Raw genomic sequence first — 24,858 nt, forward strand, 5'->3', positions numbered from 1 at the left:
ATAGTTCAATGACAGTCCCTCTTTTATTTGCCAGAACCAAATTGTTGTTGACAATGGAGGAGATATCAATTTCTTCCACAAAACACAGCAATTTTCAGATAACTGACAAGGGTGCACTTGAAGGCTCCACCATTTTTTGTGCAACATGCCCTTGATAGTTTATGCATTTATTTGCCTTGCTAGGGGAAACCAAAAGAATAATGCTGATTTCAACAGTTTTCACATAAATAACATTCAGTTCTATCAAAGCCTTCATTCTTCGTTGAACATGCTGCCATTTTCATTGTAATCTTTTTGAATTTGCTTAAAATGTATTGGTTGCTTTTTATTGAAAAATGAAGTTTGGAACAGTCGTTGGACATCAACCACTCTGCATTTGTTGTGAGGTTTGAATTTTTTATACATTTGTTCTGTGCCATTCGCTTTCACATTATCTTTTCCTTTTTAGGTATTTCAACAAGATGCATTTTGGAGACATTCCAGATTTTTATTCAAAGGCATGCAATTGATCAGAAAAGGCTGTGATGTTGAACGATTGTGCATTGGAAGGCTTTGCATGAGTAGAAATGACAACGTTATTGGAAGAATTGAAAGCGAGCGATGATAGACAGGAAAAAGAAGAAGATGGAAAAGAGAATGAAAGAATGGAGTTATTTGGAGGAAGAAGAAAGAGATGGAGGCAGGGCAAATGAAGAACGGAAAGCGAGGAACAAGAGATTGAGAAGAGAGAAGAGTCAAATGGGATTGTCGATATTTCGCAATGGGAGTGCTTAGCAAACGAAGAAGGACAAAATGAGCAAGTGTTTGCAGAAAAAGTTGATTTTATTGAATGATGAAAAATTTGAAGAATTGAAAGAAATAGAAAACTTTTTGATTTGTTTTATTTTATTTTTTTTGATTTTTTTTGGAAAATGAATTTTTTGAATTGTAATAACAAAATATAAAAAGCTTTTATTTTTATTTTTTATTTTTTTTTTCAAGAATATATGCAGAGAAGGTTTCACGAAACATTTCCTTTCAATCAGTACAAACGTTCTCTAAAAAGTTTCACCTCGCAGAAAATAAACAGATGGGTATTTTTGAATGTCAAACATCGAATGTTTTCCAAAATGGATGAAAAAGAAAAATTGAGAAGGAGTAAGAAAGGGGAGGACGAATAAAGGAGAAGAATGCATTTGGATGTTTTGGGTGAAGAAGCTGGAGAAGTGGTATAACAAGGTGAAACAGGAGGGAGTGTGAAGAGAAAAATGGAGAAGAGAGAAAATGAAGAGAAAGTTTGAGGGAGGGGATGATGATGATGAATCACTCCCCACAAGACTTCTTTGAAGAAGAGGAGATTTGGAGTTTGAGGTTTGGGCAGAAAAAAGATTTCAGTTGGAGGGAAAAGATGAATTTTTTTATGATGATTGAGAAGAATGAGAGGAAAAAAAAGAAGGAAAAAAAAAGAGAGAGAAAAGGAAGAGAAATTGTGGAATAGGATTGAGGGAAAGAATAAAAATCTGTCAAGGGAGAAAGGTCAAATGAAGAGAAGATGAGAAAAAGAGAGAAGAGGAAGAAGAAAGAGAAGGCGGATGAACGCTTGCAACAACAAAAACAGAATGACGAAGAAAGATTGTCACCTTATGTTTTCAGTGAAGATTGGAACAATTGGTGAAGAAGGAATCTCCATTTAATTGCATTAGGAGAGGAGACTTTTGATAATTTGAAACAACACCTTTTCAAGGGTAATTATTGAGGGTATGTGTTTTGAAATAGAAGTTTCAACTTTTTGTTCCTTTATTGGATCGATATTTCTGTTTGATGGTTTCTTTTTTTTATGTTCAATACAATCAATGCCACAAACATGAAGAATTCTACGTTTTCTGAAAAACCAAAAATTTTCAGAAAAAATAATATTTTTTTGTTGATTCACAAGTGATGCAAGATTGGTTCTTATTTTATTTGTGATATATTGATTTGAGCATATTTCATATCCCCAGATTTTGCATTTCTTTTTCAATTATTGTTCATTTTTTTCAAATTTCATCCTTTTTATTGTTTATTTTTTGTTTTTTGAAGTGAAAAATTATCACATGAAACAGCAGACACCGATTCATGGCTGGCAATAATTGAAGAAATGACATTGCTTTGGAAGTTACTCAGATGTCTTTCACATGCTCTCAAAATGATTGCTGAATGAAATCCTTTTTTCTTTCCAATTGTGTTGACAACCATAATTTATTTCTATTTGATCGTCCGGAAAAAAATTAAAATTTTCAAATCAAAATTGATTATCATTCCATTCGAGAATGCATTTGCTCCTTTTTGCATGTTTGATTCTTGGAAAGGCATTTGAAGCACAAGATATCTCTGGAGCAGCCACATTGGAGAACAAAGGTATTCTTTCGAATTTTTGTATTTTTCATTATTTGTGTTTATTTTGGTGAAGGAAACTCAAACGATGCGCAATTTCAATCGAAAGTCGATAACAATCATTTGTTCCGGCAGAGTTCATTTTCAGGAGAGAAAACATTGCAACCAAGAATATCTACAGTGAAAAACACATTTTTTGGATTCTTCAATTCTACAGTTGGACTGAAAAATGTGGCACTTGAACATTCTTCTTCACCTTTGATGCTTATCGCAGATAAATCAAGCGTGATGCTGGATTTGTGCATTTCCCACCAAGAATCAGCATCTCCTTTTCATTTGCAAAGTGGGACTATCAACATGGTGAATCTGAGTTTGACCCCCCAAATGAATGTCAGCCCTTCCAGTCTTGTTTTTTCATGTGATGATTCAAATTCTGCCATTTTGAGGAATTCCATCGTTGCAGATCTGGCTGTTTCAGCTTCAGATTATCTCCTATTGTCTGGAAAGAGCAAAAGTGAAGAGATTTCTAACTGTGCCTTCAGGAACATGTCTGTGAAATCAGGCAAGAACAGTGATTATCAGATGGAGCATTCATGCTTGTTGAGTTCAATGGAGAATTGCCTCATTTATGCATGTGTGAATACCTTTGAAGGAGGGATTTCGAGTGGATTGCTTTCTTCAGAGAAATTTGTCTGTAAAAACACAACTTCACACAATGGGAAAAGAGAAACAAATGCACTTGAGAAAAAAGGGCAAATGAATTTGACAGATAGCCAATCCTTTTCATTGTGTGAATGGACTGATTGCACAGCACCACAAGGAGGTGCTCTTTTTATTCACGACAATGAAAATGCAATTTTAACAGTTGAAAATTCTTCATTCACAAGATGCAGCGCTTCTTTAACAAGAGGGGGAGGAATATATGCTCAAAGAATTGCTAAATGTGTTGTGCTTCATTCTACATTTTCTCAATGCACAGCAGCAGAGATAAAAATTTATGGGGGAGGGGGAATTGATTTAGAAATAATAAATTCACAGTCTATGGTTGATGATTGTTCATTTTGTAACTGTTCTGCTGCCAATGATGGAGGAGCGTTAAGTTACTATCAGGTTAATGCTCAAAGACAAAAGTATTGCATTACAAATTCATTCTTCAAATTTTGTCGATGCAATTCTTCACGAGATGGCACAGGAGGCGCCATTCTGCATTGGAGTTGTACAGACCAAATTATTTTCTCAAATTGTTTATTTTATCATTGTTATTCAATGCATGGAGGAGGCGCTGTTGGCATAATAATTAATAGCAACAATTGCGGAAAATTATTTTACTACTGCTTTTTTCACAACAATACATGCGATATAGCAGGACATGATATAATGCTCCAAAATTCAAAAGAAAACAATATTGATTCCACATGCTATTCTACAAGGCAAACAGAGAACAGAATAAGCTTGGATAATGACAGAATTGTCGATAAAAGCGAATGGCTTCGAAACGATTTTGGAAGAACCAGATTTGTCTCTTCGGTACAAACAGAACCCAATGCCATTGATACATATGCATGCGGACGGGATGAAAGCCATCCTTGCTGCACCATCAGCCGCTGTCTCACACAGCTGATTCCAGAATTTGTTTCCGATATAGAGATACTCACAGGAACGATTTCAGAGACAAAATGTGGGGACTGCAATATCAATTCTTACACAATATATGGCCAAAGCGATTTGAGCACAACAGTTCAAATTGAATTAGAGGCATCTAGTTTGTCTCTTTTTTCAGTCTCCACAGGAACGTTATCTGTCAGGGACTTTGTTCTTGTGCATGACTCGGCTCATCCGAATAACGGTGAATCAAGGCTATTTGAGATAAGTGGAACAGGAGAGATGCATATTAGCAGATTGAACATATCAACAGGATATGGGCAAACTTCAGAAACAGCTTTTTCAACAGAATTGATAAACATTCAGAATGGGATGTTGCAAATGGAACATGTGAACTGGGCAAAGACAATCTCAACAACTTCATTGTTTTCACTTTCTTCAACAAATGAAATTTCATTGACTCTTTCAGAATGCACTTTTAATGAAATAGAAAGAACAACAAGCGGAGCAGCTGTGATGTCATTTTCGAATGACAAGGCAAACATCGATCTGAATTCGAGCACTTTTGAAGGATGTGGAAGCACAAATTCAGAAAATGGAGGATCGATGATGCTATGTGCAGGGAATGAAAACGAAGTGAAAGTGAAAGGCGGGATGTTTGATGGATGCTTTTGCTCAACATCCAATGGTCTTGGAGGAGGAATTCTTCTTCGATTATTGAATGAAAATCCAGATTTCCTGATTTCTTCCTCATTTGGATCAAACACAGCCAAATGGGGGAATGATATCTTTGTTCTTTCACCAAATTTGGAAGTGACTGCAAAATCACAAATAATCACTTGTGTGACAGCCTCTTTGGATTCTTTTGACAAAGTTCGAGGATATGACAATGGAAACATCAGTGTGGCCATTCCACTGTGCATCTATCTCCTTCCCACTCCAGAAGAAATATATGTGAGCAATTCTGAGGCATCCGATCATTCACATTGTGGAATTGCTCAATTCCCTTGTTTGACAATAAAGCACTCACTCACAAGGCAAACAGAAGAAAAGAAAGTTGTTGTGAATGGAAAGGTTTTGATGAGCGATGAATTGGCATTTGGTGAACAGAAGCATGAAATCAAAGGAAACGATGATCAAAGTGGCTGGATAGTCTCCGATATTGAAATTGAATCTGATTTTGCGATGATAACAACAAATGTTGAAACGGACTTGTCAAAGCTCATCTTCTCTCTTCCATCTTCTCTTTCGTCACATTCCACTTTTATTTCATCAACTTCTTCTTCGTTGACTCTGTCCCATTGTTCTATTTCTCTTCAAAATCCATCATCAGAATTGACATTTCTGTTTTTATCTGTCGAATCTGGCACCTTGGCCATTGATTCGTTTTCAGCTTCGTCAATCACTTTGAGTGGAAATCCGTTAATCTCTTTATGTGGAAGTGGAACAAATACCGAGTCAATGAGCACCAAATGGTTGAACATGACGAAAAGCAATTACACAAAAATCGAAAGAGCAGCTGGAAGTGGAGGCTGCATCAACATTGACAACATCGTTGATGAAAATACGAACACACAAATAAATATTGAAGAATGTGATTTTGAGGAATGCTCTGTGCAGGCTGATGGAAGCAGAGGAGGGGCTATCAATGCCCAATTGAAGGGGAGCACTCAAATGAATATTATTTCTTGCACATTCACAGGATGCACAGCTCCTGCCGAAAAAGAGAAGAATGGATTTGGGGGAGGGATGGCACTGAAGGTGATTGATGACGAAACTTCTTTTGTGATAGCATCGCCCATTTTCGATGCAGACAAGCCAAATTCTGCAAAATATGGAAATGACCTGTTTGTTGTATCATTCAACTTGACGAAGAGCATCACAAATGACTCACTTCCATTTGTGTCTGGGCATCTGGATGATATTTCATTGGATTCAATGAGGGGCTTTGATGGAAGCGACACAACAAATGCGATTCCACTGGTATATTTCTGGCTTAAACTCGGATCGGAGATATTTATTGGAGACAAAGGAAGAGATACGGGTGCATGCGGATTCTCAGATTATCCTTGTCAATCAATTGATTATTCATTGGAGCGAATACTTGAAGGAAATAAAAGAAAAATTAACATCATTGGTAAAGGAATTCTCCAGAAATGCGTTTATCTCAGTGGAATATCAGTGAAATCGGATGATGAAGAAATGTGCTCTTTGGAATGTCACACATCACTTGAAGGAGCAGAAGGAGCAGCAATGAAGATTTCTGGAATTGCCAATTTCGAACTGATTAGCTTTGTGATGCCATCTTCATTCACAAATGGAGTCAATTATTTGATGGATGTTGGATCAAGTGAAGGAATATTGACTCTGAAAGACTGCTCGTTCACAAAAAATGAAGAAAGTGGAGAAGAAATAATGAATTTTGGACTGATCAAAGCAGATGGAGGCACAGTTGTATTGGAGTTTGTGACAATGCAATTGTTGAGCTTTTCAAAAGATGTAATTTCTGTGTTGTCAACAACGATATTGAATGTGAAAAACCTGACAATGAAGAATGTTGAGCTGGAGGGAGCAAGCGGATTGAGCATTTCAAAGAGTTCAAGAAGAGAGACAAATGAAGAGGAACAAGATGTTCTTATTGAGTGGAGTTCATTCGAAGAAGTCACCCAGAACATAACCAATGATATTCCTATCATTCGAAATGTGAATGATGAGCCATTGAAAATAGTGATAAGAAACACAACGATGAAAAAATGTGGGGGAACAAGGTGCGGAAAGGGAGGAGGGATGTTTTATGTTTTGAATGAGGAAGGAAGCTTTAACTGCTCATTTTGCACGATTTCTGAGTGCTTCTGCTCCACCACAGGAAGAGGTGGGTGGCTGTTTCTGGAATGCGCCACGGTGGTTGAGCAGCCTCTGAATTTTGTTCTTTCCAATATCACGTTCAGAGATAACTCTGCATATAGAGGGAGAGATGTGTATGTTCGATGCCACTCAATCGAAACACAAATTGTTGAAGAGCAATTCTTGTTGGATTTCAGATCGCCGTTTGTGAAAGAACTGGCTTTATGGGGCTGCACAACAGATTCTTTTGTGAGGGAAGAAGATCTTTTGCTGAGAGTTGTGAAATACCAGAGCGAGACGATATTTGTGTCATCAGTTGCAGATAATCACACAGACAGCAAGCAATGTGGAGAGTTCAGTATGCCTTGTCAATCGCTGAATGTTGGAATCCAGCACGTTATTCCATCTCTGTACTCACAGCTGTTGATATCAGAAGAGACAATAATCAATGGAGAAAGCAGTGCTTTGAATGTGATCATCCGCTCATTGCAATCTCCTTCAGCTGCTTTGGTGCATCTGAACTCAACAATTGCAGGTGATTCTGGAAATCTTTTCACAATCTCAGAGAAAGTTCGGATTGAGAGTGTGAAATTCAACATTGGCCAGTTGTTTTCGTATTCGGGCAGTTCAATTATTCATGAAGAAAATGGACAGCTTTCTCTTTCATCTGTTTATTTTTCTTCGATTTTGGAATCAGAAAACATTGAATCTGTTCTCAATTCAACATTGTTGAGCATCGAAAATGGAATTCTTCATATTGACAACTGCTCAATATCAATGCTTTCGTTCAAGAAGCCTTCATTTTTGCTGAATGGAGATGGTGTCTCAATCACAAATGTTAAACTGGAAAATATTGATTCAATAACAAATATATTTGAGATTGGCAGTTGTGGAAATGTTGCTTTCAATGGAATTGATGCTAATGGGATGAAGCTGTCTGATTGCTGTATCATTTCGATAAACTGTTCAGCTTCAGGAACAATTACTCTTGTTGATTCATCATTCAATAACTGCTCAAGGAACTCAGAAGGAGCTTCAGTTTTCTCAGCATCTTCATCATCCGCTCACACAGTTCTTTCCAATTGTTCGTGTTCCAACTGCGTTTCTCACTCTGATAAAGGGAGCATCATGGAACTTGACAACATGAAAGATGCTCATATGAATATGTGTGAGCTTGAAGGAATTCTTTCAAAAGAAAGTGAAAGCGAGAGAAATAATGATTTCAGAGAAATATGTGAATGGAATGGATCGCTTGTCCATTCAGCGAATTCTTCACTGGTGATGAAATATGTTACAATATTGAATTCTTCATCTGGTGGGTTATCCATATCTGCTGGCAATATGACGATTGAAAAAGGTGAGTTTGTGAACAACAATCCATTCATTGTAAAATATCCTTCTCTTCGAAGAAACATCATTTGTTCAGGTTCTGCTTCATTAACCATCACCAGCTTGAAAGGTGGAGATGGACAAGAGAAGAATTCTTCTCTTTGGATTCTGAATGATGGATGTGATTTGAGAGGGATAGCAGGAGAAAGGTCATCTCCTTTCTTCATTACAGTTCTGGACAAGGCGTCTGTGAAAGAAAAGGACAGCGATATTGTTTTGAAATTCAAGGGATCACTTCTTCTTCCTTGTGACTTGTCATTCAGATTGATATTCAAAACAGGGGATGTGGAGTTGGTTGAGACATATCCATTTGAGGAAGACAGTTTCATATCAGAAACGGAAGTGATTGGGAAAATCCCATCAGAAAATATTTCAACGATTGCAGATGAAACAGAGGTGTCGGTGATGATATTGTTTGGAAAGCAATTGGCTGCGACAAGCCCACAGATTGTGAAAAACAAAACAGAATCAAAGGTGAAAGGAGATGAAAGGATTGTTGAAGGAGGAAAAGAAGGAAAATCTTACTGGTTGTTGATTGTTCTTGTTCTTGTTGTGATTTTATTGATAATTCTAATCTCACTTGTGATTTTCATTGTTCGATGGAGGAAGGCAAAGAATGAAGCGAAGGATTTGAGAGAGATTGTGAATGACAACATCAAAAAGGATCCGAAAGCGTTTGAGATGGTGACGATGGAGATGTCACCAGAAGAGCAATGGAGGAGAGCAGAGAAGGAGGGAGAGAAGAAGAACGAGGAAAGGATAATGAAGAGAGTGTATGATACGAATATGCAACACTCGGAGTCATCAGAGCATCTTCTATCTGAAAGTGGCTCCACTGAATGCATATTGGGAAATGATTCAGACAAGATCCCAGAATGGATGTTGGAGAAGGTTGATGATGAAGAAGAGATAAGGAAGAGAACGCCATCGCCATCTATCTCATCCACTTCAACGACCGATTCTGATTCCACTTTTATCCGACCAGAGAGTCTGTGTCCCACCACCTCATCGATGTCGAATCTGGTGGATGCAATGGCATGCTCTTCGCCACATGAGAAGCTGATTGTGGATCTGAGAGATTCACTGTTCATGCTGCTTCATGGAAGGAATAAGACAAAAGAGATGGCGATTGGCACATTGAAGGAAAGAGAACAAACAGCTGCTCAGATCCTGTTCTGGGTAGCTAATCTGGCACTCCACTCATTTGACGAGATGGAAAACCCACTTCAGTCACTTGCCAATCTGAGTCCTCACATTGTTCTCTTCTCAGAGCACATGGTGATTTGTATTGTGATGCATTCTGACTTATTGTCAGATGATGATTCAGATTCATCCTCCATCTCTTCATCAACAGTTGTGACATCTGCCAGTGATAACGATGAAAGTGACTCTCTACCCTCATCAGCGTTTGAGGAAGAAGATAGCTTCAAAAAAGAGTGCTTGAGATGGAAGGCACCAGAGCTGTTGATCAACAAGAAGATGGGAGCAACGAAAAAGACAGTGGTGTTTTCGATTGGGATGATGCTGTGGGAGTGTCTGACTCTTCAAATCCCATTTGGAGAGTATGAAGCAGAGGCAGCTGGGCAGAAAATTGTGAATGGAGAAAGGCCGAAGAATGAAGCCAACAATGGAAGCATGAGCGCACTGATTGGACAGTGTGTTTCAGCAGTTCCAGAACAACGACCTTCTCTGATTGGACTGAAACGAGAGTTCATTCAGCGTTTTCCAGCAGGAGCTGTTATCATGACTGTGTCAGATGCTGTGGATGTTGAAGAAGACACAAATAGAAGGAACAATGAAAGTGGAAGTGGAAGAGGGAGTTGGGGTGGGAGCTTGTTCAGTGAGAGATGAAAATTATGAAAGATGTTGGTTCTTGCAGTTTTATGGATCTTCACAAAATGCGCTTTGGAATTGGATGAGCCTGCAGAAGGTTGTGAAGGCAGAAAAAGATGTGACATGAAATGAATGGGAAGGGGATGAAAATAATGGTGAATGGTTTAGATGAAAACAAAATTTTTTTGTTTGTTTTTGCGTGAAACTGGCTCTTTCTTTGAGAGAGTCTGATGCTTTTCATTTGTTTTGGAATATGGGCGTACTTTTTATGGAATATATTTTTTAAGTTTTTGTTGAAAAATATTTTCTTTTGTTGATAGTTTTCTTTCGTCAATTGTAACTCAGACTTCTATATCAGCAACTGTTTCATAAATGGATGAACATTTCAGTTATTTTTTTTCAAACATTTTCACTATTTTTATTTGTTGTGATTCCATTCATAGAAAACCCGTTGAATTGATTTTTTCCAACTTCTGTTTTCGCTCTTCATTTTTTTAAATAGCTAACCTTTTTTTTTATTTATAGTTCATTGTATATGTGTATATTCATGTATCTCTTTCAAAATTTATTATTCGATTCTTCATATTTCATGCTCATTACATATTCGCATTCATCTTCTTTATTTTTCGGAGAATGATTTATCATTTTTTCAATTCTTGTAACAAATTAATAAATGCTATTTCAAAGAAATCTGACAAATATATTTCATCAGAAAATGAACAGATTCCAGTTATCTTTTTAAGTTCTCAGAGACTTGTTTGTTTTCATGTTTAAATCTCTCACCTTCGCAAAAACAATTTGATAAATAACTCTTATGTGACACTTCATCCAATGACTCAAATTTATCACTTCTCCCTGAATTCTTTGCATCAAATGCAGTTCAAATTTTCTTCTTCCATCTCCATCCTTCGCTCCTCTAACTTCTGTCTCTGCAATGCTTCTTCCAAAGTATCCTTTCAAAAATGCTGCAGCTGTTATCAGCTTTTCTCGCAAATATTTTCCATCCCATTTCCATTTGTTATTCTTCTTTAATCACAACAAATACAAAAAATAGCTTTGTTTTGTTTGTGATCCACAAGCATTATCTTCTTCTTTTTTACGGCCTACACCATCTTTTCCAGCCAAACCTCCATCATCAGACTCATTCTCCCTTGACAATTCACAATGGAGCGAATCAACAAACACAAGGAGCGGGTTTGCTCCTCAATAATGAGTATTATTTTTAATTATGGGTAGTTTGAGATCAAACTTCGCCAACAATTTAACCTCCTTTGCATTCCATTGTCCACAGGAAGAATGACTCAAGATACTGTTAGAGCGCCAAATAGCGACGGCGAGGACAGAGGATATGATCTTATTCACAGGCTATCAAGGGTAGAAAACATGATCGAAGAAATCACCAGAAGCCAAGCATGACCAAGTCAGTTCGGAGCTACGGGGATGCTGCCAATGAGAAAAGTGAAGAGGGAACGACTAAGGAGTTTTTTACAGGACACACAGACACAAGCTGGAACTCGCTGGCCAAAACTGCTATCACAACATAGGGGAGATGAGACTCACCAAAAGCGAGCCGAGTAATCGAGCTCCTCCAGCCTGCTCTTGAATCGGGCTTTGAAGCAGCGAAAGTGATTGCATCCCTCACAGCAAAGGAGCTGAAGAGAATTCACCTTTCTGAGGAGGAGAAAGAACGACTGAGAGGACTGTTTTGCGCCTATGAGCTTATCTCCGGCTGTATCAGCAGAATTAACCTACTGAAAGTTATACCCCAATCGGGCTGGGAGAGCGCGAAAGGCTTTTTAGAAGGTGGAATGTCCAAGGAGGTGCCAGTGAATCTAAGAAAGTTGGTTGATAGCACCGGCTTTTTTCGAGCAGAGGGAGATGCAACAGTATGCTGTGCATCTCACGACTCCTCGGCAGGGTTCGGCCTTGCAACGGCCAGAAGCGAGACCACCGAGAAGATACAGTTCGGAAAGGAGCACCCAGGGATTCGTATACAGACAACTTCAGAGAAGGGGATACGGAAGGAGCTTCACAGACTTCAGGGGAAAGAAGAGAATGCCCCAGTTCCAAGCGCAGTTTGTCCCAACCATCGCTGGGAGGCCAGTCCCTATCACTGAGCCATTGCCCCAAGCTCCTCCAAATACTCAAGGAGGGACAGCTGTGGAATCAACAGTTGGAGCCAACAAATGGTAGCAGGAGTAGAAGGGGAGAGGGGAGAGAGAGTAGAGAGAGAAGAGTGAGAGAGTATCAGATTTTAGCGAAATGACAACGCGACAAGAAACCGCAGCTCTTGGCGAGATGAAATTGAAGACGGAAGCGCCGAAACAATCCGTGAATATCGGAAATGTGGTGAGCATGCTAGACCAAAAGAAGAAAAGAGAACGAGAAATTACAGAGGATCGTGTGATGGAGAGACCGAGAGAAGAGGCGCAACACGAGGCAACGAGAACAGAAGGAGACTGCGTATTTCTTCGCAGGACAAGACAGAAGAACGATCGGAGCTCCGGGAAGGTGAACGAGAAGGGAGTCTGGAGAGCTTCTGGGATTGTTATCGAGTCCCCAATTGGGAGCACTCTGGAGGAGGGCTCGAAGACAGTAGTTGCAAATATTTACGAAGGGGAAGAGAAAACACGGATGCAGTATGGCCACAAGACACCAGAAGTGAAAGAGAGTATAGCGATTGGACCACTGAGGGAACCACTTCCTGGGAGACTGGTGAACAGACTGAGCGAATGGAAGAAGATTGGGGGAGACAAACTAGTGAGCCGTGGTATAAGAGCTCAATAGAAAAGGCCCCAATCCTCAATCTCACTCGAGGAGAGAAGACACAAACAGAAGTTTCGAAGGACGACGGAGATGACGAACAATTATTTATCCCTCTTGGAGGAGGAATTGAAAGACGGAGTGTTGAAGCCCATACAGAAGTCGGAGGTGAAGTGGTTCAACCCGACATTCAAGGAGATAAAGTAGAACGGAAAGTGGAGGAAGATCCTGGATTGCAGAGCTCTAAACGAGGAAGTACAGGGAAAACACTTCAAGATGGATACCCAGGAGACAGTGGTAGAACTCCTGGAGGAGAACGATAGGATGACAACACTGGATATATCGAGTGCATATCAGCATGTCAAGGTGGACGAACAATTCATTCCCTTTCTGTACTTCAGCTTTCAAAGTCAATGTTACGCTTACGTAGGGATGCCATTTGGAGCGAAAGACGCCACCAGAGTTTTCACGAAGATAATGAGACGGGCAGCCTCGTTCATCAGAGAGAAGTAGAAAGTGAAGTTAGCAATATATATGGACGACATTCTCCTCATGCACCCAGACAGGGATGCATTGAGATCGATCTCACAGGAGATAGCCCAGTTCTTGAGAAGTCTGGGCTGGATACTGTCGGAAGAGAAACTGAGTTTTTAATCCACAAGGAGTGGGGAGTTTTTGGAATGTCTGTGGAATTCGGAGAAGATGGAATTGACGCTCCAAAAGAGGAAGAGAGTGTTGCTGCTAAAGGATGTGCGAACCTGGATAGCACTGGCAAAGAAAAGGAAGAGACATAAGACGAGGGATCTAGCAGCACTCCTCGGAAGGCTGAACTTCGTGAGGCTGTAGCACACACCAGCGAGCTTGTGGATGAAGCGAATGCAACACGTGCTGAGGCAGGCAATAGCCAGCGTGGGCTGGAATGGAACGGTCGTATCCAACCCTATGATTTTGGGAGAATTAACACATTGGAAGAAGACCCTGAAAGAAAACAAATAGAGGTGTCTGAGGAAGAGAACAAGGCAAGCAGTACTTACAACGGATGCGTCAGAGCTGGGATGGGGTGCAGTGTTTGCAATACCGAAAGAGAACAAGGAAGAGAAGATTTATGTCCATGGAAGTTGGACCCCCCAGGAGAGCACGCTTGCAATCAACGAGAAGGAGTCAAGAGCTGTGTTGAGTACATTAGAGAGAAAGGGAGCATGGCTGCAACAACAGAAGATTGATCATATTTGTCTGAAGACAGACAACATGTCGACGAGACGGACAATACAGAAGAAGAGGGGAGCGCCATCGCTCATTCCTACACTGAGGGCTTTGGAGAAGAAACTGAACAACCTGGACATTACGACACAAACGAAACATCTCCAGGGAGAGCAGAACACGAAAGCAGACGTACTCAGTCGGATGGCAAGAAAGCCGGACTATGCACTGAAGGGGGAGAAAGTCGCAGAGATATGACAATTAGTCTCACCTAGAACACGAGATACAAATTCAGAACGGATTGCGCCTGTGCCCTGCGGAAGTACTTGGAGACTATCCTCTCTGAGAAGGAGGAGAGAGAGAGAAACACCAGAAGACGACATAGTGTTAGTCCATCCGTTCCTGAGAAACATTGGACGGGTGTTGAAAGAGAAGATGAAGGAGGCCTGGAAGGAACTGACGATTCTGATTCTGCCAGACTAGCGGGGGCAGACCAGGATACCGCTGCGGCAGCCTGGGCCTTCGACAAGAACCCTGGGGACCTTTCAGAAGTGCATGATATAAGGAGCCAGGATGAGAAGGGAAGGCTGGAAATTACCCCCAGGAGAGGTAATAAGCGTTATACTGGAGAAGAGAATATACCGGGAAGGGACCTTTTCCTCGCATGAGGAGAATTTGTTGGAGCAAGAGATATAGCAGCAGCAATACTGAGAAACCAGAAGAGTGAAAGGGATACGTGGAGAGCGTTGCGAAGATTTAAGCAATTTTTCGATAGAGAGAGCATAGATGACATTGACCCACTCACAACCAGAGATGCCAAAAGGATTATGGCAGAGTTTACCGAAATGCTTTCAAATACTAACCTGTCTGTTGGAGTGATTCATCAGACAGTACGGAAAGTACTGGAGTCCATCAACCTTTTCAGGGAGACTAAGATTGATGGGAACGACATTGAAATATTTCTAATAATTTATGTTAGTTAGAAGCCAAGAAGAGGCAAACGATACAAATCAATGTGGGACTTAACAATCATCACGAAGTGGGCCTAAACCTCCTACGACGCAAAGGACATACCAACACTCCAGTGGAGAGCCCTCATCTCTACTATGATTTTTGGTGCATTAAGGCCAGCAGATCTGGAGAGAATGAGAAGTGAGACAACGATATTAAAAAGGAATATGGTACAAACACAAGTTCAAACAAAAGCATCCGGGGGAGAGACAGTTAAAGTTTATATTAATAAACATCCAAACTCACGTATCGATGCGGTTGGAGCGCTCCAACGTTGGATGGATAACATAAGGACAAATTTTGAGGATGGACATGTGTGGTTGGACATAGAAGTGAGTAGACCTACTAAACTACAAAAAATTTAGGAAGAGTTAACAGCGATTTTGAGAGAGAACGGAATACCCGACACACTTGCCGCGCACTCGATAAGACATGCAGTGATTACGCACTTGGCAAGACGAGAAGGAGCGGACTGGAAGGCTATCAATGCTTATGCGAGATGGGCGCCAGGTTGGAGAGTGGCCAGGAATATTATACCATTTTACCCGTGCAAGACACAAATTGGATCCTGGAGACAATCGGCGGACCAGCACCCCAGAGTGGAGAAGACAACAAGCCACATAAGAGTGGAGAATCGAAGGAGGGGAGGCTGGAGATTGCAGAGGCAGATATGAAAGATTGCACCGAGGAATCACCAAAATCTGGTCTTGAAGAAGGGAAGAAACCTACGAGAAAGCGATCAAAAAGAAGAGAGAGTCAAGGAGGGAAGAAAGAAAGAAAAGGGAGACGATGCAACCTCGAAGCTCAACACCCCGACTACCAGGTAGTCAGAGGAAACCCTCCATAATCCCCAGCAGCATAGGTGAGCTGATTGGAGAGAAGGACACAATTCCACTGAAGAAGAGAGGCAAAGATCGGAAGAAGCGTCACGGAAGAAGAACATGTCAGATGGGGAATGACACTGAAGAGGCAAGGGCCAGGCCGATGTCGCCTCAAAAATATTCTAAGAAAGGGAGGTTGTAGAGACAGAGGCAGCACCTTCGTCCACAATCCCTCCAGACATTTGCCACACTTTATTGTGCTAGGAAGGAGGGTTTTAGATCACATATACAGAGATAAAAGGGATTTCGAGACTCATTATTGAGGAGCAAACCTGCTCCTTGCGTTCGTAGATTCGCTTTATTGCGAATTGATAGAACGCAGTGAGAGAGAATTTGCTCCGAAATAATACGAACGCGGATGGAGGGAATCAAAGCGGCTGGGTGTGAAAGAGAGAAACATATTAGGAGGAATATGACGAGGAAAAGGGCGAGATAGCAGAGGAGATGGGAAAAGAATAACCGCCCAGAATGATCTAACGCACCTAAACCTGTATTGAGAAGCAGTGAAGGAATAAAAAGTTTGAAGAATAATCATTATCCTCTAATTGGTATCGAACAAATGCAAAGAGAAGAGTCAGATCGGTCCATACAATGCGCGATGATAGGGTTTGCTCTGCTAGATCAACATAAGAGCGGGAGGCAGAGCACATCACACGCAGTTTTCTTTTCCACGCCTTGCGGAAGCGAGAGTGGTTTTTCTTTCTGCTCCAAGAATACTCGCCTCACCGGACCCCTGCACTGACTGCAGGAGACAGCTCCGAGGGGCAATGTCCCCTGCCCTCTGGTCTTCGAGACCATGGCAAAAGGCGAAGTCGGTGGTGAAGTGAAGCGGACAATGCATTATTTTATTTCTTAATTTTAATGTTATTGTTTTGAATTTTATTTCGCCCTTTTTTCCACATCATTTTTGGGAGGGCGAAGTTCTCACTTAAACCACCCATAATAAATTAATACTCATTATCTCGGAGCAAACCTGTCTCACTGCGTTTTTATTAAAAATGAATTCAGATCTGTTTTCACAACAGAAATGTTCAACAAAATTGATGAAATGATTGAAGAAATAAAATTGTCAATTGAAAATGCAATTTTGTTGTTGAAGCATATTGGATATGTCTGTATTTTTTTGAAAAGTTCTTTTTGTTTAATTTTCAAATTTAATAAAATTTTCATATTTCGATCAAATTTATGTTCTCTCTTGTGAAACTTCACTAAAATGGAAATAATAACATTGTCAAGATTTTGTTTTCATGACAGCGAAATTTGGTGAGTGGAAACAGAAATGTGATCGAAATATGAAATGAATATCTTATTAGAAAAATAAACAAAAGGAACTTTTCAAAAAAATTATGACATATTATAATACGTTGAAAAGTGCATTTCAAAGCAATTTTTTGTTTTCTTCTTTGAACAGCAGAATCAAAAAGATGATTATTAATGAAAATAAGAAGAAAAAAAAGGAAAGAACGAAAAACTGCTGAATGATCTTTGTGAATGCCGCATTTCTTTGAGATTCGATTTCTCATATGAACTTCGGTCTATTTGCGTACGTTGCCTTGTGAAGGCTGCATTGAACAAGAAAGTAAACGAAGATATTCGAAAAGAAGTGGAAACAGCTTTGCTGGCACTGAATAATTTTGACGAATTTTATGTATGAGAACATGTAACTAAATTTTTGATATTTTAAAATTTCATCAATTTTTTTATTGTTAATTGAAAAAGAGATGCATATGAATGAAGTCAAAGAAATTGTCAAGTTTCATCAGGAGAATCGCAATCTGACTCGTCTTGCCTATCAATCAGCTGAGAAGTTTTTGATAGACGGATTTTTCAAAGATTATAAATTGGAAAAAGCGATTGTGAACGAGCTAAATTTTGCAAGAGAAGTCAAGAGAGAATTGGACGAGCTGACAAAATGCGCTAAGGAAAGAAAAGGAGAGGAAAGAGGAAAAGCGACTAATGTAGAGATTGTTATGTTAAGATGGTTGCAAATACTGGATATTTATTTTAAAAGGTGTCATTTGCATTGTGAAGAATATGTTGGGGTTGACAATAGCATTGTTCGGGTGCTCCGAGAAGCGACGGATTATCGCAGAGTAATTAGCAACTGGTGTATTCATTTATTTGAAAAGGCAGAGAAAGCAGGGTTGTAAACGTAGAAGATTTATTGAAAATTGGAGCCATAGGCGCAGTTTTGGTAGGATTTCATTGTTCAACAATGAATTATAGAAAAACATATGATTGCTTGTTTTTCTTTTTAAATGTTTCAAATCGATTGAAAGAAGAGACTTATAATGAAGTGAGAAAAGTTAAAAGAAAGACAATTAAAAGGGAAGTTTATGAAAATATTGTAGAAGAAGGATATGAAGATTCTGTTGTGAGCTTTCATAAAATACTTGGCTTTCTCAACGAAAACTGCTTTATTGAATTATCGTTGAATATTTCTGATTATTACGTGAATGTTAACCAAATTCATTTCATTATGCTTTGAAACACTAAATGTTTCATTTTTTTGATTTTCATCATTTTGCAAAATAACAAACAAAAAAATTAATTGAAGTATTTTAAATATTGTTTTTGTTCATTTTTTGAAAATAAGAAAAACGATAATTCTTTTCAATTTTCCATCATCAAGAATCTTCATTGAACAAAGATTTACAAAACATCTTCATCAAATTCATTCATTTTTCCAAAAGATAATTCAATTGTGAAGTTGCAACCCCCTGAAATCTCTTGTTCACTCTGGTTTTTCTCTTTCTCATCGCATTCTCGATGAATTCGAGAAGGAGAAGCGGAAATATGAAATGATAATTATTGAGATGAATGCAAAGACATGAAAGAAGAAATGTTTGTTGAATAATAATGCAGGCATTAACTTAGTGAATTTTAAATACAACAGCAAACATGGCTGAAAAAGAAGCCAATTCAGCGTTTTAATTCGAAATTTGAAAGGTTGACAAAGACATTCATGTTAAGGGTTAATTTTCTAATGGGACTTTTCCCCTTTTTGGCACTTTTTTTTGTTTTTGACTTCCAACTTTCAACAAACGTTGAATCTTTTTCTTCACTTTAATACAGTGTATTAACATATTTCAAACTATTAATTTCTCGTTTGTTTTATTATTAAAGTTTGTTTTCCATTGAGTTGGAAAGTTTTTTTATATATATTAAATAATCACTTTTCTCATAGAACCAAGCTTTTCCAAAGAATGTGATATGTAATTTCATAAACTGTTTTCATTTATCTATTTGTATTTCAAATTTCAAATTCCACAATAACAAATTTTGAAATTTTTTTAACATTTCATTTTTTCACAAGCATGCAAACATCAATGTGAAATTTTCTACAAAAAAAATAATAAGTTAAAAATAAAAATATGCAATATAATATAAACACTCCAATAAACATTTCAACAAAAATTGGAACTTTAATATTCTCTTGTTGTCTCGAACAACCAAATGTTACCAAAATTGAATGGTTTTTGATCAAATTACTGTGAAGGAAACAAGTTTTAGACAACAAGAGAATATTAAAGTTCCAATTTTTGTTGGAACGATTAATAAAGTGTATATTGTATGTGGAATATTTTTATTTTAGGACTTCATTTTTAAAAACAAAGAAAATTTCATATGAATACTTGCATGTTTGTGAAAAAATGAAATGAGAAAAAAGTATCAAAATACAATATCTTGAAACTTGAAATTTGAAACATAAATATGTGATTATTTTTGTAATTTTTTCATTTCAATCTGATATTTCGATTTGAGAATTTGTTAATAACATTGAGTATGTTAACTGAAAATGAAAAATGCAATTTCATTGAAATTTTTTCTTTTGCATTTATCTCAGGCATTGGTTGACGTGACAATTATTATAATTTAACATTTGTTTGAAAAAATTATTACGAACAACATTGGACGGCTTAACAATCAACACACCTAAAAAAGATATGATTTCAAAAATAATCATATATTTCCAAAATGATGACCTATCATTTGAAAAGATATAAAATAGAATCACACTTATAATGAAGTTATTTTTGACTTTTTTAAACAATTGTGCTTTTTTTGAAGGAAAATATTTCTGCAATATTTTTTACCAAAAAACGTTCATGATTTCAAAAAAACGGCTATCTTCTCTTTTCTAATTTCGTTGAAAAAAATAGTGTTAAAATTTGTCAAGACGTTTTCTCCAAAAAAAGTATTTTTGATAAATTGTATTTTTTTAATTTATTCAATAAAAAAAATCGATAAAACATTTTTGACAAGTTTGATCAAAGATATTCTATCAATTCCACAATCTTTTTGCTTCAGACATCCTGTGGCTGTATTTTTATTTTCTTTGAATATGTGAACAATAAGACATAAGTCTTCTCTGATAAATGAAATTAAATTGAATAATAGGGTGATTTATAAACCCGAACTTTTTTTTAATTTTGGTTTGAAATATAAATATTTATTTTACAAGCAATCATGTTTTAATTTCGAAAATTGAAATGATCAATAATAAACATAATCAACAAGTTCTCTTTTTACAATTTTTCTGGAATTTTTCTGCTTTGAAACATCATCCAAAATATTATCATTCAAAATGTGAGATTTGTTTAATCTTTTTTTTGGGTTTTTCAGCTGCGAAAATAATTTATTCTTCTTTTTTATCATTATTATCTTTTTTTTCTTTTCTCATCTTATCTTCTTTTCTTTTTTTCCATTCTTAAAGAAATTGTTATTCTGTTATAATTTTTTTTTAAAAATCAAACCTATGTGTTCTCTTTTTCAGTGTCACTGAAGGTTCCTTTGGAAGTTTTGATAATACTGAATTCCACTCGTTTGGTTGCACGCCACTTTTTTTAAACGAAGAAACAACAGTTGCAGGAAGTAATTCCGTCTGAAGCGGTTGTTGAAGAACGTTTGAAATGGACTCCCGTCGGAGAAAAATAAAAGAATCCGGAGGTACAGAGTGTAGAGAGTTGATGCATTTTTTGAATACTGCAAACACACCACGATCAAGAGGTTGTGTGATGTGTAAGCTGTGCGGAATAAAAGAAACGAATTTAATGTTGTTATCGGCAAATTTCTGCCAGATATCTGACTGAGCCCGAGAAGAATGAGAATCCAAAAGAAGAAAACATCTTTCATAGTTCTTTATTTAAATATCACTTCTTTTGATGATTCCATTCAATAAAACCTCTTCTGCATATGTGTGATTATTTTTGAAAGCAAAACTTTTTTCGGGGTGTTTTTTTTCAAAGGTTGTTTGTCACTGGGAAGAGGTTTTGTCCACAATTTGTGTAATTATCACAATTGTTTAATAAACAAATCTTTTAACTCAAATAAAGATGTTAGTGTTTTGAAAGGCCTTTTCATTTTTCAGTGTTCATTCATTGACATTCGAGAAATACTTTTTAACCGAAAATTTTGAATGAAAAAATTTGATTTCAAAAATAATCACCCATATCTTTTGAAAATGCTTTCTGTCATCCATCCTTCATTGTTGTACCAAACATCAATGCTTACGCTCAGCAGAACTCGCATTTCCTTTGGTAATTTGTGGCATGGCCACAACACAATGCTTTTGAGAGAATATCCATCTGCAGCAGCTGTTACAACCAAAGTGGCATTTGGCATGTTTGTGGGTGTTGTATGAAATCCAGCTGGAACTCCTGTGGGGTGAATCACAAGAGTTTTGAAGGAATCCGATAAGCGGAGTGAAGATTCATCGGTGTTAAAGATTAAAGAAGGTGAATAATGATGTGAATTGTGAAGATTTTGCAGAAGCTCGTAGAAAGGAAGAAGAACTTGTTGATTGGATACCGAAAGACGTTGGATATCCACATTTCTGGGCATGGAAGCTTTGAGCTCAGAATTCCTTTTTGCAAATAGATATGGATATGATTTGGACACACTGGTGGTTTCATCAACATCAGTTTCTGATCGTCTTTTTTTGTCGGAAAGGACGGATTCCATCTGAAAAATATTTATAATTATAAACGAAAGATAAATAAATGTGTAATCAAACTAATTCTCTTGTTCTCTTTGTATTTAAACTTGTTCCGGATAAACTTTCGATTTTAATAACTCCAACAATTATATTTTTGTCCTCTTCATTGAATAGTTCTGGCCTGCCAGGTTTTGCAACAGCTCTGCCGCTTTCAATTGCTGAAACTGCTCTTATTATTGCTGAACGAGAGAACTCTTTGGTATTTATTGCGTCAACGATTCTGACATGTCCGTCAACAACTATGCGCGCCATGCGTTCCAAAAGATTTTCTATTTGTCTGTAGTCAAATGCCATCATTTGATTTCTAATGTTTAACAATCCTTGTTCTGTTTTGATTTTGAAAACACTCATGATAAAAAAATTTTGGTAATGATCTTTTTTTATTTTTTTAAAAAAAATTTTTTTAAGAAATGAAAAAAATTAAAAAAAAATTTTTTTCGATTAAATTCTAACTTAGTCAGCCCCGTTGCTATTACCCAATCTCCTCAGGGGAGGCACTAATCAGAGATGGAGGAGCTAACCCCCCCCATCTCTCCCCATCAGAGATTAGGTATAGTAATTTGATCTTAATTTCTGACTTCTGACTATTCCTTATATACTGAAAACAATATAAAAAATATAAAAAGTGGGAAAAATCAACTTATTATTAAAAAAAAAGTCCGGGTTTTTAAAAAAGTTCGGGTTAATAAATCACCATACATTTTTTTCTAAATAAAGTTAAAGATTAGAAATTAATTATTATCCTAGTGTTTCAATTTTTTGAAAATAAGAAATAATAAAAAAAACAGAAAAAATAATCGGATAAAAATAACAGCAAGCACGATGCTTGAAACAAAAAGATTGTGAAAATCAGAAAGTGTCTTTTATCATGCTCATCAAACAAAAAATTATTTCGTTTTTTTTATGAAAAAATAAAAGAAAAATAAATCAAAGAGAAAAAGGAGTATTTCGTTTCATAATTATTAGTCAATTTCTTTTTATAATTGAAAAATGATTGCGAAATAACTAGTAATTGAGTATTTTTCAAAAAAAAAAAATTATTTTGAATATGCTTAATAACTAGTTATTTCACAAACAAATTTTCATTTTTTCAAACTTTTTCATAATAAAACATCGAAAGAAGTTATTATGAATTCAAACTTTGAGTTTGAAATAGAGTTATCTCAAATAAAAAAGTTTCGATTCAAAGTTTTGGTTATTATTCTTAATCTTTTTTTTTTCTTTGTTCATTCATTTTCTTGTAAATTCCATTAATAGACTGAGATTATTATTTTGTGAATTGTTTCTTTCTTTCTTTTTAAACTTCCTTTGAAATTTCGATTATAATCATTTTTTCTTCATTTTGTTCAGCTCTGATAAACAAGATAGAATTATATTTATTTTTATTTTTATTCTTTTGCTTCAATGTTTAATTTTGAAGAAATGAAGAAGTGAATTTAATGATTGAAAAAATTATAAAAGAAAGCCTCAAATATTTGTCAAAATAATTATAAGAAGAAAGTAAATAAAAATATTACAATAGAGTCACAAAATTCATGGAGCTTCGTTTCCTTTATTATAAGTTAAACAATCTTCAATATTAAAATAAAAACCATAATGATTTTCTTTGTTAAAAAGAGAAATGAATCCATGAAAGCTTGAGATGGAGTCTTCGAATCCTTCTTCTTCCATCTTTTTAATCATTTTCCTTTTCATCATTTTCCTTTTCGCTTCTGTTTCATCAACCTCCTTTCCTTTCAATCGATGTGAAATTGCACTTAACATGCTCAAGCATTCTTTTGGGACTTTCTCTTCAAATGTTGATTGCCAAATGTTCCCACAAATCACATCAATAACTTCATTCTCCAACAAAGCGTCAATTCCAATTGCATTATCACCCACTGCAATGGTGAATATACAAATGCACATGTTGCTAATTTCTTTGTGATTATCCTTTGCTGCTCGAAATAACTGAACAACACTGTCAATAAGCACTATGCATTCTTCATTCATCACTTCTTGTAATCCGCAGAATGAATACACTGTTTGGAGCCATCTCAATAAAACAAGCTCTTCTTTCTCTCCTTTTCCTCCATTTCTCTCTTCTTCTTTTCTCTTCCAATCCACTTTTCCCTTCAGCTCTTCCAATTCTCTTGCTGCCTCTCTCGCGAAATGCAACTCATACACAATCGCGCCTTTCAAACTTGAGTCAGCCAACAATTTGTTCACCAAAAACTGTCAAGCACACTGATACGCAAGACGTGTCAGGTTATGATGCTCCTTATGATATTGGAAAATATCTTCGATTTCATTCAAATACATCTCTTTTTCAACTTCCTTACAAAAAATGAAATAGAAATTCAAAAACATTACAAATTAAATGAAAAATTTCACACATAATATTCAACATTGCTCAATGCAACAAAAGCCATTTCCACTTCTTTTTGTAACTCCTTGCTTTCTTTTTTCTTCATTGCAACTTTCAGAAGATAAGAGACACAGATTGAAAGTAATTCATATGGGAAGGCGTAGCCTAAAGAAATAAAGCATTCAGAAAGATCCATAAGCAGCTTTTCATTCTTTTCTTCTTTTTCCTTCTTTTCTTCTTCATTTATCTTCTTCTCAAAAAAATTGCAAAGCTCAGAATACGAGAAGTTTCTATTCCGATGACATTTCAGCATTTTGTTGTATCCAATGCACTTTAAGAGCATAATCATATTTTCAGAAGGAAATAACTTTTCTTCAATCATTTGTTTCATTCTATTGAACAGATCTGTTGTGACCACAGAATCAAATTCTTTTTCATCCATTTCCTCCATTAGTAAATTCATCTCTTAGTTTATTCTTTTCTGTTCAATTTCTGTGCTACGCGCCAGTTCAGAAAACAATTCTTCAACAATAAAAATGAGAAAAGTAACGGATCATAAAGAATTGAATTCCATAAACAATTGGACACCATTGAACTTTATTGAGTTCTCCATCTCCTGCATTTTCTGAAACATATTG

The 24,858-nt window shown here is 36.9% G+C and overlaps 7 protein-coding genes across 7 annotated transcripts; 6 read left to right on the forward strand and 1 right to left on the reverse strand.

The window, feature by feature from the left end:
* Positions 1-335: 335 nt before the first annotated feature.
* MONOS_18222 (uncharacterized protein) lies at positions 336-604 on the forward strand (the record flags this gene model as incomplete). Its single annotated transcript, XM_067871221.1, has 2 exons — positions 336-386; positions 449-604. 2 exons carry the CDS (start codon positions 336-338, stop codon positions 602-604), a joined length of 207 nt encoding a protein of 68 aa, XP_067720336.1.
* A 2,294-nt stretch (positions 605-2,898) lies between these two features.
* MONOS_9790 (uncharacterized protein) lies at positions 2,899-10,708 on the forward strand (the record flags this gene model as incomplete). The annotated part of the gene is made up of 1 exon (XM_067880322.1): positions 2,899-10,708. One exon carries the CDS (start codon positions 2,899-2,901, stop codon positions 10,036-10,038), a length of 7,140 nt encoding a protein of 2,379 aa, XP_067720337.1. The 3' UTR covers positions 10,039-10,708.
* A 1,120-nt stretch (positions 10,709-11,828) lies between these two features.
* On the forward strand, positions 11,829-12,137 carry MONOS_9791 (uncharacterized protein; the record flags this gene model as incomplete). The annotated part of the gene is made up of 1 exon (XM_067880323.1): positions 11,829-12,137. The coding sequence occupies one exon, from the start codon at positions 11,829-11,831 to the stop codon at positions 12,135-12,137; it is 309 nt and encodes a 102-aa protein (XP_067720338.1).
* Positions 12,138-12,282: 145 nt separating this feature from the next.
* MONOS_9792 (uncharacterized protein) lies at positions 12,283-12,807 on the forward strand (the record flags this gene model as incomplete). The annotated part of the gene is made up of 1 exon (XM_067880324.1): positions 12,283-12,807. The coding sequence occupies one exon, from the start codon at positions 12,283-12,285 to the stop codon at positions 12,805-12,807; it is 525 nt and encodes a 174-aa protein (XP_067720339.1).
* A 1,224-nt stretch (positions 12,808-14,031) lies between these two features.
* MONOS_9793 (uncharacterized protein) lies at positions 14,032-14,241 on the forward strand (the record flags this gene model as incomplete). The annotated part of the gene is made up of 1 exon (XM_067880325.1): positions 14,032-14,241. One exon carries the CDS (start codon positions 14,032-14,034, stop codon positions 14,239-14,241), a length of 210 nt encoding a protein of 69 aa, XP_067720340.1.
* A 1,059-nt stretch (positions 14,242-15,300) lies between these two features.
* Positions 15,301-15,841, forward strand: MONOS_9794 (uncharacterized protein; the record flags this gene model as incomplete). Its single annotated transcript, XM_067880326.1, has 2 exons — positions 15,301-15,313; positions 15,360-15,841. The coding sequence occupies 2 exons, from the start codon at positions 15,301-15,303 to the stop codon at positions 15,839-15,841; spliced, it is 495 nt and encodes a 164-aa protein (XP_067720341.1).
* Positions 15,842-21,320: 5,479 nt separating this feature from the next.
* MONOS_16699 (uncharacterized protein) lies at positions 21,321-22,170 on the reverse strand (the record flags this gene model as incomplete). Its single annotated transcript, XM_067869583.1, has 2 exons — positions 21,321-21,839; positions 21,892-22,170. 2 exons carry the CDS (start codon positions 22,168-22,170, stop codon positions 21,321-21,323), a joined length of 798 nt encoding a protein of 265 aa, XP_067720342.1.
* Positions 22,171-24,858: the final 2,688 nt, after the last annotated feature.

The sequence above is a fragment of the Monocercomonoides exilis genome (assembly GCF_001643675.1).
Source record: "Monocercomonoides exilis strain PA203 chromosome Unknown scaffold54-601524, whole genome shotgun sequence".
NCBI classification, from domain to species: domain Eukaryota; phylum Preaxostyla; order Oxymonadida; family Polymastigidae; genus Monocercomonoides; species Monocercomonoides exilis.